At 53.5% G+C, this 15501-nt stretch overlaps 1 protein-coding gene and 1 long non-coding RNA gene across 49 annotated transcripts in view; one reads left to right on the plus strand and one right to left on the minus strand.

The window, feature by feature from the left end:
* NFASC (neurofascin) overlaps positions 1-15501 on the plus strand; it is a 175483-nt gene that overhangs the window by 91754 nt on the left and 68228 nt on the right. For 47 of the 48 annotated variants that reach the window (XM_070591208.1, XM_070591211.1, XM_070591195.1 and 44 more), the window contains one exon: positions 9967-10147. In XM_070591208.1, coding sequence (XP_070447309.1) covers positions 10057-10147 — 91 coding nt within the window. In that variant the 5' untranslated portion in view covers positions 9967-10056. Of the gene's footprint in view, positions 1-4095; positions 4175-9966; positions 10148-15501 lie in introns of all 48 variants that reach the window. The other variant, XM_070591207.1, reaches the window with a different exon arrangement.
* Positions 10159-13732, minus strand: LOC139078921 (uncharacterized). Its single transcript, XR_011532113.1, has 2 exons — positions 13575-13732; positions 10159-10565 (listed from the first exon to the last, which is right to left on the minus strand). It is a non-coding gene; the product is annotated as an uncharacterized lncRNA (long non-coding RNA).

Consider the following 15501-nt stretch of genomic DNA (forward strand, 5'->3'; position numbering starts at 1 on the left):
CCAGATTTCTTCCCCTTCTGTACTTTTGATGCCAGGTATTAGCTAATCCAATTCCCCAACCTAGAAACCTTGGTGCCCCTCTCCTTCTCACCGTCCACCACCAGTCAGTCATCAGATCTTGTCACTTCTAACCAGAAACTCTCCTCGCATCTCAGGGAGGCCTTGGAGACCATTGAGCCATCCGTCTGTCGCACACGCTTTCTCTGACACCCTGCGCAGCCGCACCTGTAGAATCTGGAGTCTGGGAGAAGGCGAGTGAGTGATGGGAAGAGGAGGCGTGGTCCGAGGAGCCTCACTCCTGGGCTTCACTCCCAGAGCAGGAGGATGCTGTAGGGCAGAGAGTGGCCTGCGGCTAAGTCCTAGACCAGCCACTCGATGGGCAGGGTGACGGGCAGATCACAGGCCCTCTCTTGGACTTGGCTTTAGCCGATATGCAGAGAAAACCTGAAGGGCTTGCATGGAGTGGAGTCTCCTGAGCTCCTCAGGAAGGCGCGCAGTAAGAGCAGTAAAAGTGACTCACACTGTGCGATATGGAGAATGATCTTTTGATTTTGCTGTAAGATGAGAGAAGCGTGAAGGTGTCCTCTGCCGAGGCAGGGAGCCAGTGGAGACAAGTTTGGAGATTGAGGAGAGAGCAGACGGTTGATGGTCGCGGTCCTGGCGGAGGGTTGGGGCTGGGCTCGGGCAGAGGCCGGCAGGAGGAAGGAGGGACACTTTTTATCCAGAAAGTGGAGCCAGTGGGAAGCGGATGCGTTCAGCCAACATTCTAGGGGTGTTCGGGATTCTGGTAGCACTGCCAGTTGCAAGTTTTAGGAAGCTCCACTCTAACTGTTTTCAAAATGAAAGGGACTTTTTAAATTGAGGTAGCATTGCTTTATCGCATTGTGTAAGTTTCAGGTGCACATCGTTGTACCTTGGCGTCTGTATACACTATATCGTGTTCACCACCATAGTCTAGTTTCCATCCGTCACTGTACACACGTCCCCCTTCACTGAAAGGAATTTTCAGTGTAAACGTGTATGTAATTTAAAAATCCACAGGTAGGCCCTGCTTCCAGAAGTGCTCCATCAGCGACTCAAACAGTGGCACGAAGGATCGGGTCTCCCTGTGTCTTCTCTCTGCCTCAGCAGGATTGGCTTACCCCCACGGGACACATGGAGACCCCCTGCTCCCATCCGCCCTGTAGCTCCGTCCTCGCCGTAATGGGGATTGCTCCCTCTGTCTCTCTCAGAAGACAGGGAAATTTGTCTTTCCCAGAGGTCTCAGCAAAGTCTCCGTGGAGCGCGCTGCCGCTCGCTGGGTTAGACGGCCGTTCCCAAGTCAGTCTTGGTGGTAAGCGGGCAGGGAGTGCTAACTGGCTGACACTAATCAGAGCCCAACCCTGGAACTGGGGTAGGATCACGTGGAGAAAGGGTTAGAGATGAATTCTCCAAAGAAAAATACGGTTACTGTTCTGGACCGAATCATATCCGCCCCTCCCCCCCCCCAATTGCTGTGTTGAAGCTCTAACCTGAAATGTGACTATATTTGGGAATAGGGCCTTTAAAGAGGTAATTAAGGTTAAATGCGGTCATAGGGTGGGGCCCCAAACCAATGCCACTGGAGTCCTAAGAAGAAGAGGAAGAGACATGAGGGGTGCCAGTGCGGAGGAAAGGCCGTGTGAGGAAGACATCTGCAAGCCAAGGAGGGAGAGGGTGCAAACGGCTGTGGTGGGGTTGGGATGGAGGTTGACCAGGGGCACTGGGGATTATGAAGCAGTCCCGCGAAGCCCCTGAGCCTGGAGAGCACCCAGGCCTCAAGGCGAATGGCTTGCATGGGAAACCCAGGGTGCTCCAGGTCGGCCCTGCAGCCCCACCCGGGTGCCCAGCGCACGGTGCTCCCTCTGAGCGCAGGCCTTCTGTATTTGCAAAGTTAGGCTGCTGCACAAGGGGTTTCGGTTCTTTGTTTTACTAATGGAATCCTTTCTTCAAATAAAACCTTATACAAAACCCCAATGTAAAACAGGGGCTGTGAAGCCCCTCTGGCCAGAGTGGGGTGGAGGGCCTGAGTCCCACCTCCCCAAACCGTCTTTGGAGAAGGCCCTTGAGGCACTTCCCAAGAACCCACGAGGCCTCTCTGGACCCAGTGAGAAAACCCAGTGCTAAGAGATTCTTGAATCTTTCAGCTCTGTCCTCATCACCCTGAATACTGTGTGTGACCCTGGGTGACCGTGAGGCTGGCTGCAGTGGGTGACTCCGTTGAACCGGTGGTGAAGCTCTGGGTTTGGAAGCTAAGGGGCTGGCCTCGCCCGGAGCCTCCTAACGGGTCTCCTCGCACCGTTGCCCGTCCACATCGCGCCCTCCGCAGGGCAGCCAGAGCAGTGTTTACGGATGAATCTCATCAGGCCCCCACTGCTCAGAGCCCTGCAGTAGCTTCCCGACATGCTTAGGGCATCAGTTAGACTCCTCACCCTGACCAGAGCCCTTCGTGAGTGTGCCGCCGCCCCTGCCTCTGCCGTGTCCTGTGCCGTTCTACCCGCGCGCCCTCCGAGCTGCAGCCACGCTAGCTGCCTTCCGTTCCGTGCTCGGATCCGCCTGCTTCCTGAGCAGGACATTTGCACAGGCAGTTCTTCCGACCTGGGATGTTTTCCTGACCTGTCTTTACAAGCTTAGCTCCCTCTTGCCGTGTAGACCTCGGTCAGTGTCGCCTTCTCACAAAAGCCTTCCTTGACCATTCACTTCTCTGTCACATCACCATATTGTGGTTTCTTTTTTTTTTTTAATAGATTTTATTTTTTAGAGCACTTTTAGATTCACAGCAAAATGGAGCGGAAGGTACAGAGATTTCTCATATGCCCCATGCCCCCACCACGCATGGCCTCCTCCACTACCAACATCCCCACCAGGGCGGCACGTTTGTTACCACTGATGAACCTGCATTGACACGTCATTATCACTCAAGGTCCAGAGTTCACATTATGGTCATTCTCGGTGGTGTACATTCTACGGGCTTGGACAAATGTAGAAGGACAGGGATCCACCATTGCAGTATCATGCAGAGTGCTTTCACTGCCCTGAACATCCTCTGTGCTCCACCTCTCCATCCCTCCCTCCCCCAACCCCGGGCAACCGCTGATCTTTTTACTGGTCTGCCTTTTCCAGAATCCGTGTCATAGAGTTGGAATCATACAGTATGGAGCCTTTTCAGATTGACTTCTTTCACTCAGTGATGTGCGTTTAAGGTCCCTCCACGTCTTTTTGTGTCTTGATAGCCATTTCTGTCTAATGCTGAGTAATAGTCCACTGTCGATGTGCACAGTTTATTTCTCCTTCACCTGCTGGAGGGCATCTCGGTTGCTCCAAGCATTGGCCGTTGGGACTAAGGCTGCTGTAAACACCATGTGCAGGTCACATTGTGTTTTCTTCATTGCTCTTAACTGCTACCTGATTTTTTTGTTCAACATTTATTTCCTGTCTACCCTGCTGGGAGGTCAGCTCATGAGAGCAGAGAAACTTTCTCTCTTGCCCTCATGGGTAGTCTCTGGACCAGCGCTTGCTGCCAGCTCTGTTAAGTGAATGCATGGCCCACCGTCTGCCACCCAAAAGTCCGAGACAGGCTCTGCCCTGGGGACTGGAGCTGCCAGCCGAGCCGTGTCTCAGTGCCCCTGTCTTTTCTTCCCGTCACTTCAGCTGTGTTGTGACCACCAGTGCAGCCTGCCCAGAATGGGGCTGCGGGAATGTGGGAGCTCCCGACGGTGACAGCTTGCGGGAGCCATGGGCCTCTTGTCTGTCCGTCTGCCAGGGACAGCTTGTGGAATCAATACCAGGGGCCCCCCAATCTGGGCAAAGAAAGCAAACCAGGACCCAGAAAAAAGGAAAAATGGAAAAGCAGGCTGTGGCTGGATAACTATTATTGCACTTGCCACTGTTGCTGGTGGGGTCTCGCAGGCAACCACAGAGCTGCCTTCACCGCACCGGCTCACAGCCCACCGTGGCTGCAGCGAACATTTGTGGAGCTCCCACCCTGTGCCTGTCTTTGCTAAGGCCCTTATAGGAATTGTGTATTGTCGCCACAGCAGGCCTCTGAATAGGTGCTTTTATTATCTGCGTTTTCAGATGAGAAATACGAAGCTGTGAGGGTTCAGCACTCGCCCATGGTGCCCACCTCGTCAGTGGGGAGCTGCTTCAGACCCAGGTGACCTTCCTGCACGGCTGGTGCTCTCAAACCCCACAGAGGGCCTGTCATGTCCAGTGGTCCCCACTAGTGGCCGATCATCACCCAACTCACATACTCTTTCCCAGGCCCCATCTCAGACGTTTTGAATCTGAATCTCCCACCAGGCTTGTAGATTCAAAGGCCTCGAGTTCAGGGAGATGGCCTGGCTGTGGAAGCATCCCCGTGTAGGCTAACAGAAGTTCCAAGGGATTCAAATTCCAGAGACAAATTTTTTTTAATCTGAGGCCTGATCTGGCCCTGCCTGGAAGCTGTGTGTTCAAACATGGCCCGGGTGATTCGGATGGGTGTCCTGTTTCCTTCCTGCCTGGCTCATCGTCAGCTGCGTACCTGACCACGTGGCACTGGGACTCTGTGAGACAGGTAGCTCCCTACTGCACGGCAGAACATTTCACCCTTGGGTGACTCTTATCTCTCTTATTTTTTTGCTTCTCTTTTCATACACGGGGTTGGGGAACCTCAGATATACAAGAAGTAAATTAATCAAGTTCCCAGTTCATATGTACCATCAGTCCACACAAGATTTCTCCTTTGGTTTTATTTATTTTTTTTAATATTTTTAAGGTATGCCTTTTTTCGGTGAGAAAGATTGGCTCTGATCTAACATCTGTTGCCAATATTCCTCTTTTTTTTTTTTTTCTCCCCAAAGCCGCAGTACATAGTTGTGCATCCTAGTTGTAAGTCCTGGTTCTTCTGTGTGGGACGCCACCTCAGCATGGCTTTATGAGTGGTGTGTGGGTCTGTGCCCAGGATTCAAACCAGTGGACCCTGGCCACTGAGGCAGAGTGTGCAAACTTAACCACTACACCACTGGGCCAGCCCTATGGTTTTATTTACTTTTGTTCCTTCCTTCACACTCTCTCCCTGCAATAGGCCCCCTCTAGTGTATTTTGTATCCTTACAATCCCCCTCTTACCTGGTTGATTCGATATAAAAGGATCCTTCAAACATGTCGTGTTGGTCGCATGTGTTTTGTTTTCGTGAATGGTATTGTAGGATGGCTGTGTTTATTAGAAAATTCTTCCTTGTTTCTCAGAGAAACACCTGGTCCTAGCTTTTCCCCCACGGAGCTAAACAGAAAAATTCCACACCCTCTTCCAGCATTCCAAGGCAGCCATCACGGCCCCTGTCGCAGCTTCCTGTGCCCTCCCATGGGATATGGGATTTTCCTTGTTCCTCCCCAGGATGCTCCATACTTAGATGGCATTCCCGTTGAAGGGCCCTGACCGCTCTGCCCCGTCTGATGGGCTGCTGCTCTGCCCCAGCGATAACCTCTTGAGTTGTTGGAAGGGCTGGGAGAGGAACCTGAGATATTATGAGACTGGGCCACACAGCGAGACAGTGCAAGAACTAAGATTTGGCTGGAAGCATGAATGTAATTGCTTTAGGTTAGAAACACCTGCCCTTTCCCTCCCTGCCGGTCATCAGGATGGGGGAGCTGTGACCTTGGTGACGTGGGGGTACCTTCAGGCAGGGTGTCTCCCTCCTCATTCCACGCTGGGTTCTTGGAGTGCAGCACCAGAGCCCCTGTACCCAGACAGCAGTTGGCTCTCCCCTTCCTTTGACTTGGGGGGAAATTTCCTCAGAATGTGTGGGAAGAGTGGCAGGCCGCATGTCTGTCTTCCAGGCTGAGTGGATCCGGCCCGGGGAGCTGAGGATGCCTGTCTGCCCCTGTCCTCTGCTCCTTTATCTTTATGAGCACATATACACACCCCTGTTACACATTCCTTATTTATTGAGGTGAAATTTGCATATCATAGAATTAACCAAGTTAAAGCGGACAATTTGGTGGCATTTAGTACATTTGCACTGTGTGCGACCATCACCTCTAGACCCAGACATCATCATCATCCCAAAAGGAAACCCTGTACCCATTCAGCAGTTGCTCCCTGTTCTCCCTTCCCCTCTGCCTCTGGTAACCACCGATTTGTGTTCTGTCTCTGAGGATTTCCCTATTTTGGATATTTCATATAAATGGGATCATTTAATATGTGACCTTTTGTGTCTGGCTTCTCTCACTGAGCATAATATCCTTGGGTTTCATCCACATTGTAGCACGATCAGTCCTTCATTCTTTTCTGTGGCTGAATAATATTTCACGGTGTGGATGTGCTGTAAGTTGTTATTCACTCACCCACTGATGGACACTTGGGCTGACGCCGCCTTTCGGCTGTTGTGAATGATGCCGCTGTGAACGTGGGTGTACATGGACTTGTTTGACTATACCCATTTTTAATTCTTAGGAGTGGAAATACGGGGTCATATGGTAATTCTATGTTTAATTTTTTGAGGAGCTGCCAAACTGTACATTTCCTTTTCTAAAATATGTTTATATATTTAGGTGAGGAAGATTGTCCCTGAGCTAACATCTGTGCCAGTCTTCCTCTACACGTAGCAGCTTTACTCTGGAACTTTCCTGCATATTGAGAGAGAGGGAAATTGAGTGGAAAACTCTGGTCTGGGAGTCAGGAGACCTGGTTTCTTTTCCTAGCTTTGCCACTAACCAGCTGGGTGACTTTAGGCAAATCACTTCCCCTTTCTGGGCTCTTGTTTCCTCATCTGAAAAGTAAGAGGATTGCATAAAGCTGAATAATCTTTAAATTCTCTTCCTCTTTTAAGATTTTATTGGAAAAATTGGATTCTAGAGAGAAGAGAGAGAATTGTCAAACAGCTAAATGTGATTATCTCTATTTTTTTCTACTGTGTTTTTAAATTGTGAGTTAAAAGCACCCCAAATAATTGGGTTTTTTTCCTGCCAGTGTGTTTCTAGTTAATGAATAGCTTCTGGCTTCCTTTTTCCATCCAGATTCCCAGAATAAGCGATCCCCTTTCCCATCACTTTCTACTGCTTGGCAGCTCCTGAACGAAACGCGGCAGTCCTGTGGGCCGGGCTGGAGCCCTGCCTGGTCCTCCGCGCAGGAGCGCTGAGCCTCTGCCAGCTGGTTCCCTCGACACGAAGGCTTCAGCTGGGTGACCTGGGCCTGGTCTTTGGAGATTAGGAGCCAAGGAGTCAGCAGACTCTTTCTGAGACAGTGTCAGGACCATCTCAGAGAGTCAGGAGGAAGAACCGAAGACCTCCTGGGATGCCTTCTAGCCGGAGGTCCCAGGTCCAAAGACGGTGCTCTCCTACACCACCTGGTGGTTTTCTGGGGAAACATGAGGTTAAAAACAAACCAGAAAACCCCCACTTGACCAAGTGTGTTGTCTCATCCAGTCAGTCATTCGTTTGTTCATTTTTCATCCTCCCTCACATATTTGTGAGTGGCTGCTGTGTTGTAGGCATTGTGTTAGATTCTAGGAATAAACAAGATGAGGCACCTTCCCTTTTATAGTGGCTACAGACGAGTGGCTTTTGGAATAAATACAAAGTGACAAGTGCTATAATGGGGGCAGTAAATGGTGTTCAGGAGTGCAGGCAAGGGCCATGTAAGTCACACTTAGCGAATCCTAATGCGAGAGGGCAGATCCAAAGAATGTTCTAGACAGGAGTTAATCTGTGCAGCAGGCAGTCGGTACGACGGCACGATGCACTGAGAGGCCGGGAGAAGAGCCACACTGGCTGGCACACAGAGCCCAAGGGGAGGGTGATGAGAGACGAGACTGTGGAGGGGGCTGCACCAGGCGGGGCTGCGGAGCCGTCTCACCGACTTCGGCTTTAACTTTCGTCCCGCAGGGAGCTAGTTGAGTTTGCCTAGGGGAGTGGCGCATTTATATTTGTACTTTAGAAATGACAGCTCTGGTTGTGGGTGGAGAATGAATCAGAGGGTGAGAGTCGAAGTGGGGAGACCACTTAGGAAGCTATTGTAGTAACTGGCATGAAACGATGGTGACCAGAACCAAGGTGGAAGTAGCTGGGGTGGGGGGAGGGGGACAGTCCAGAAATGTGCCTGAGGCTGGGGGCTGGCGTTGGGCCCAGCTTCCAGGAAAAAAAACTGCTGGAATCTGAATCAGAATCCTTTAGGTTGCCCCACGTCCTGGCACAGGGGAGGTGCGTCATCCTCCAGGTCTCAGAAGCATCGCCTTGTCCCCAGAGTGAGCCCTGGAGCCCTGCTCCCAGCCCCTCCACCTCCGTCAGGAGGGCTGGGAGACAGTGGGGGTACTGGTGAGAGCAGGCTCCAGGCGGCTGCCAAGTGAAACAGGCAGAGGAGAACAATGGCTCCATTTTGGTAGCTGGCTAGTAGTCCAGGAAAGCTGAGCGAGACCTGGGGAAGCACCCCCTGCTGCCCTCTTCAACTTGCCCCATGGTGGAACAGCAAACTGGACCAATTTCTAAGACTCGGTCTCAGAACCTTGGGCAATCTTTGTTTGTGAGGAAGAGTGGCCCTGAGCTAACATCTGTTGCCAATCTTCATTTTTTTCCTCCCCAAAGCCCCAGCACACAGTCGTATATCCTAGTTGTAAGTCCTTCTAGTTCTGTGTGGGATGCCCCCACAGCATGGCTTGATGAGCGGTGTGCAGGATCCAAACCTGTGAACACTGGGCCGCTGAAGCGGAGCACGTGAACTTAACCATTCGGCCACGGGGTCGGCCCCAACCTTGGGCAGTCTTAAAGCTCTGTATTTGAGTGTCAGCTGTAGGCCGTTCTTGCTCTTCTCTCCCAGGAGGAGGGGAAAAGGGTTTGTCTCTTAAGGACCCATTCCAGGCTCCTTGGACAGTCATTTTTAACACCGCTCCCCCGCACCCCCCCGGCAGGGCCTGGAATGATTTCTTGTGTTTGAAGATGTGAACGTTGGGCTGTCATAATGTTGCTCATTCTACCGGCCCCCCTAGAATCCCCTTCTCCTGGGCCACTGTCTCAGCACTGCCACGATCTCTAAAGGGACAACATCAGGGACTGCCATACCTTAGCTGCACAAAATATCTACAGAAGTCATTCATTTAAAAAAAAAAAAACAATGCTTAGGCAACCAAATCTCACCTGTCTCCCCCCGATCCCCAGGGCTGGTCCCTCACCCTGCCCCCTCTCCCTGGGTTGGAGATCTTGTCTCTCTGCCCCACCCAGACGCACTCAGCCCCAGACCCACTCGGCACAGCTGGCTCAGAGGAGCTGCGACTGGTGTGTTTCCTACTGGCCCTGGGCGTCTCATCCTCCAGATGCGATGTGGGCCAGTGTTCATTCTCACGATTGTTCTGTGCAGAGCTACCCTTCCTTCTAGAACAGTGGTTCTCCACTGGGGGTGGTTTTGTCCTCCAGGGGACAGTTGGCAATGTCTAGAGACGTATTTGTTTGGGGACAGGAGTGGGCTCCCCTGGCATCTAGTGAGTAGAGGCCAGAGGTGCTGCTAGCCATCCTACATTAATACCCAAGACAGTGTCCCACACAAAGAATTGTTGGGTCCCAAATGTCAATAGAGCAAGGTTAAGAAACCCTGTTTTAGGGCCGGCCTGGTGGCACAGCGGTTAAGTGCGCGTGTTCCACTTCAGAGGCCTGAGGTTCGCCAGTTTGGATCCCGGGTGCAGACATGGCGCCGCTTGGCAAGCCATGCTGTGGTAGGCGTCCCACATATAAAGCAGAGGAAGATGGGCACGGATGTTAGCTCAGGGCCAATCTTCCTCAGCAAAAAGAGGAGGATTGGTGGCAGATGTTAGCTCAGGGCTAAACTTCCTAAAAAAAAAGAAAAAAGAAACCCTGTTTTAGAGCATTGGTCTGTGACCAAGGGGACCCTTGAGGGGACCCTCCAGGCCCTGTAGGATTGCTAGAACAAAACATGTGTTCAAGAAAACCTCACTTGTCATTGTATTTCTTTCCACAGCTGAGCTCTATCCAGGAGGCCCAGTTAGAACGGCTGGAGGTGGCCACACCCTGCGGGCCGGGGAGCAGGGAGCGGGGCCCCGTGCTGAGGATGGCCAGGCAGCAGCTGCCACCCTGGGTCCATGCAGCCATCCTCCTCTGCCTCCTCAGCCTCGGCCGGGCCATCGAGATTCCTATGGATCGTGAGTCCTGCTCTGTCAATTGCTTTTATTCTCCGGGTTCGGGGCAGAGGAGTTGAGGGTAGGGGAGGTCAAGGGAGAGTTAAGACCATTCTAAGGAGGTCGGGGAGAGGGGAAGCAGTGGATGCTGGGCTCAGAGCTGGGTTTCTCTCCAAAGAATTGACGTGGCGGGCTCATGTTTGGGAACCCGAGACTGAGTCGTGGAGCCTGCTGAGCAGGACCAGGGGTGGCAGCGTTTGGAAGTCTGAGCGTCACTCAGGTGGTCTTCCTCCCTTCGCTCCGGGGGCCTCTGTGGTTTTGACTTGCCCATCGAAGCAGTTTCCAGGGACCGAGTGTAGAGGCCACTTCTTATTTGTCTTTCCAGGATCTGAGCTGGGCTCTGAGGGCCCTTTTGGCTGGACTGAGCAGCAGGATGGACGGCCTGGGGAGGGTTGGGAAGGGGATTATTTCGCAATAGACTGTGGCTAAATGCGACATTAAAGTGGAGCCCATTATAATGCCACTGTGGGAGAGCCAGGCACTGCCTCCTTCATGTTTGTTTCTAACCCTCCTGAGGTAAAGTTGGAGAGTAAAATCTGTGTCCTGGTTTCCCACAGTGGGGGCATTATTTTGCCGTCAGGATCAGAAAGTAAGGGGCTCTGAATGCTAATCTAACAGCCGTGTCACCGCCAGGCACGTCTGTTGTTACATTCATAAATGGCCCGTTGACTGGCAGCCATGCTCCTTGGCCCTGCTTTTAGGTGTGTCCCACCCTTGCCACAATTCTGACATTTCTGCCAGGACGTCTTGGCATCTCAGTGCTATGATATGGGCATACCACCTCTGTCCCCTGTTCCTTGCTTTCGGGAGTAGATGGGACCCACATGATGCCACTGTAGACTTGGGCTCTCTCCAGGTGACAGACGTCTGGGAGGGTGGCAGAGGGATCCAGCCTCCAAGAAGTCTCCACTGAGCTCTCCAAAGCCAGACCCCGGGGCCTGGAATGAGCGTAGCTGGAGGAGAGTTGCAGGTGTCTCAGCCACCCACCCCATTTCACCAAACTGCCCAGAGGAGTGAGCAATGCGGGGTGAGAGGAGGCCGGTGGAGACTATGAGCTGGACCCAGAAGCAAGATGGGCAAGGCCCCCGCTGCCCTCTCAACAGCCCCGAGTGTGTGTACACGCGCGTGTGCATGCATGTGTGTGTGTGTACACTTAGGGAGGGGGGAGAAGGGAGTTGTGAGAGGAGCCATTCCCATGGAGACCGTCTGCACTGCTGGCTCGAGGCAAGTCTCATTAACAGACCCGGGCCGACAATCTAATAAGGAGCGTGATAAGGCCACGTCCCTGGGGAGGAGGGGGTGCACAGGAAATTGGGTTATCAAGGAAGCGGTGAAGGCTCATTTCTCTTCTGCCGCCTCTCCTCACTCCCTCCCCTGCCGCTTTGATCCCCAGGGCTAGTGGGTGAGGGGTTCCTGAAGGTGAGCCTATAAATAGATGGCTTTCAGGTCCGTGTTAGGAATCTGGATTTCTAAAGCTCTGCTGGAGCCACAGGCAGGTGACCAAGTGTGCGGTCAGTCTCCAAAGTACTGCCTGTGGCGCAGACAGCTGCAAGGGTCCCCACTGCCACTTCCCCTCACCCCCTGCCACCTCCCCACCTTCCTCCCTGTCCCCCCCTCCAACCCCCCGCCATGTCCATGAAGAGAGTCCTCCAGGCCTTCACAGAATGCAGGGTCACACAGCAAGTGGGTGATGGAGTCACAAGAAGAACTCAGGTCTCTTGACGTCCCCTCCCCCCAGTTTGGCAGCCAACATGCCCCACCCCAACTGCTGGCAACCCTGCCTCCTTTAGCTCTTCTAGAACTCACTGGAAGAGCACACGCCCGGCAGGGAGCTCAGTGCTCTACAGGCACCGTCTCCGTGGCCCCCACAGCTAATCCGTGGAGTAGGCATCTCCTCAACCGACAGGTTAGGAAACTGAGGTGCAGAGAAGGAACGCCGTGTCCCGCTCGCACGTGGCAGAGCCGGCCTGGGACCTCAGTGTCTCACTGAGTGAGCAGCTGGGTCCTCTGGACGCCGTGCCCCGTGCTGTGTCACACAGGAGCTCCGGCCCCGCCCAGAGCACGTCACATGCCCTTGCCTTCCTGGCTGCCGCGGAGCGGGGGCCATGCCAACACCTCCAGAACATGTCCACGAGAGCTGAGCATGAGGCGAGAGAGAGGCAAGCCCTTTGGAAAGTACCTAGTGCCCTGGGAAGAAGTCCTCCCAGCCAGGCTCCCCTCCCGCTGGGCCCAGCGCAGGGCACGCCTCCCGGGGACCCAGCCGTCCGGGCCTCTCGTCCTGAGTGGAGGCCCAGCAGGACTGGCTGGGGAAAGGCCAGACACCCTGACTTCATTGAGACATGGTGGACATATGACTTCTGTAAGTGTAAGGCGCCCAGCGTGGTGATTTGGTACAAGTATATATTGCAAGACACGTCCCTCGGTGAGCTGAGTTAGCACAGCCACCCCTCACATAACTCGCTTGTGCGTGCGGTGATGTCTTCTCAGATCTACTCCCAACTTCCAAGTACATGATACAGCACTGTTAATTATACACCGTGCTGCAATTGGACCCCCAGGACTTATGCATCTTATGGCTGGGAGTGTGCCCTTTGACCGACACCTTGTCCCCAGCCCCTGGCAACCACCATTCCACTCCCTTTTTCTTTGAGTTTGACTTTTTCGGATTCTGCATATAGGTGAGAACATACAGGATTTGTCCTCTCTCTTGGACTTATTTCACTTAGCACACTGCCCTCAAGCTCCCTTCATGATGTCGCAAATGGCTGGAGAGATACCTGCACATGTTCCTTGCGACATTACTCACAACAGCAAGACGTGGGGACAGCTTAAGATCAGGCACTCAACTTTCCCTGTGTGTTGGCCGAGAGGGCCTAGGGGCTCAGGCCAGAGGCTGCCCCGGCGGGTGTGCCCTTCCACTCGCTTGCCCCTTCAGGGGCACTGTCTGTGCCTTGAGGACTGGGGCATTGCTTCTGCGCTGCAGAGTTTGGGCGCAGCAGGCTTCCTGGAACAGAGCTCCGGGCTGCTACACAATCCCTCATTGAAGCCTCGGCCCTCCAGCTCCCACCACTCCGCCAGCAGAGTCACACGCACCCCTCCTACTCACCCCTCCCCTCCTTGCCAGCCCCAAGGAGAACAGTGTGACCTTTGAAGAAAGCAAAGTGTCGCCTCATCAATCAGAGTGGGTTTGCCAAAAAGTGCGTCTGCTGGCATCTTGCCCCTCCGTCCCCCTCGGTCCCCCTTCCCACTTCAAGGCACCGGGCATTTTTCTCCTAGGAACTCAGAGAGGGGGCAGTGGTGTGGAAGAAGCATTTTCTCCTCACTGTCATCCCAAATAGTGCTGCAGGATGGCCTCAGCAATGACAGCACACACACACAAACACATACTCACATACTCCATCCTCCCAGGGACGGGGCCGGTGCTGCAGATGTCAGAGCCGGGGAGGGAAGAGAAGGGCGTGAGCAGAGGAGCCTTGCAGCCTGGGCCACGTCTGCCTCACCACTGCAGAGCCCACAGGAAGATCCCTCCCCCTTGGAAGCCAAAAGAACAAATTCATTCTCCACTTGACATTGTCATCCAGCAAGTTCCATAGAAGGAGAGAAGGGCAGGTGGTGTGACACGAGGTGGGGGGGGATTGTCACAGGACTAGGTAGGTCGCCCCGTCCCTGGGCAGTCAGTCCCCATTGTCTTCTCGCTGTGGTGGCTCGTCTTCTGAGTTGACTGTGTCCCTGTGATAATTCCTTGGTTGCACAATGTGGCTGCAGATGTCATTACATCTTTAGGCAGGTAGTTTCTCAGGAGGCCTGTGGCCTGATTGCCACTGTGGGCTGAGGACAGCATCCTAAGAGCCTGCCCCCCACCCATTCACCTTTGCCCAAGATGTCAAGGAGAACAAAGTGCCGAGGCCCCACCTGGCCACCTCCCTTCTCTGGCCTAGGATGGATTTGTGAAAAGAGCTCGGGACCAGGCAGCGGGAGAGCTCTTCTCATTCCAGTTCTGGAACAGACTTCCTGTGTCACCTTAACCGACTGACTTCTCTTCCAAGAATTTGAGACCCCCCTGGACAATGTCTGGGGCTCCTTCCATTGAACTAGCCTTTGATCCTATAAAAGAGAGACTTGAGACCCACATGGGCAGAGCAGATGCTTTGTCAGGCGTCCCATCCAGGGCGAGGCCAGGGCCCTCCACAGTATGTGAGGACCCGAGAGATGTTAGCTGGGTCTTGAGATGAAGAAACCAAGGGCCTGGGCTGGTGGTCAGAAGGAGTGGGTCAAGCATCAGCCCTGCTTCTCCTGAAAATGGGCCCTTCCCCCACCAGCCCCTCTGCATGACTGACCCCACTGGCTTTTCAGAATGACCTCTCTTGGGCCCCTGGCAGGAAAAGTATATGTGGGTGAAGACACTGCTGTGGGGAGCTCCATGGAGCAGGTGTTCAGAAACCATAGATTCTGCTTTTTCGCTGGACTTTTCATCCCTTTTTGTTTCCTGCCCAGGGACCTAGGCAAATGGTAGCGTGGCCTGGCCCACCTGGAGAGTTATCTTGAGCCTTTTCACGGGTCTTACTCTCAAGACTTTCACGCACTGACAGCGTGTGTAGGAGGGACCTTGTTCCTGCCGCACTCCGCCTCCCCTGTCTGTCTGTCTTCGCTCTCCTGTGGCTCTTCCTGCGTCTCTTGGTCCTGGCTTAACTCAGCCTTCTCCAGCCTGCGCCCTCTCCAAGCCCCTAAATTCCTCTTCCACACCTCACTATGACCAAGTCAGGAAGCTTCGCAGCCATCATGGCTCACCAGCAGCTTCCGCTTGCCCCCGGAGCCCTCACTCTGAAAACGCCAGCCCGCAGCCCCAGCACAGTATCGGACGTCCACGCCCGTGTGAGATAAGAATGGCACATTGCTTTCTGATAGAATCATAAGGAAAAGATATCTTAAAAAGTGACAGCAACACGTTGCCTTCTCCACAGACAAATTTTAACCAAGACCTTCTCCCCACAAAGAACATACATCTAAAACCTTTCTAGTCGGAGTGTGGTCCACAGACCACCAGCATCGGCATCACCTGGCTGCTTGTCAGAAATGCAGGCTCTCCTGAATCAGAACCTGCCTTTTAGCCAGACACCCCAGGTGATTCATATGCTTGTCAAAGGTTGAGAAACCAAACCTCAAACACACACACACATGTACAGGCGCACGGGCGCATCTCAGGTGAGGGCTGGGGGAGGCTTGCGCCACCTGCCCCTGCACCCACTTTGTGAAAGGCACAGAAAGCAGTGGTGGGCTCTGCTTCGTCCCCACAGCTTTTCAGAAGCGGGATTTCCACC

Source organism: Equus przewalskii, chromosome 23 (assembly GCF_037783145.1).
Source record: "Equus przewalskii isolate Varuska chromosome 23, EquPr2, whole genome shotgun sequence".
Lineage (NCBI taxonomy): Eukaryota > Metazoa > Chordata > Mammalia > Perissodactyla > Equidae > Equus > Equus przewalskii.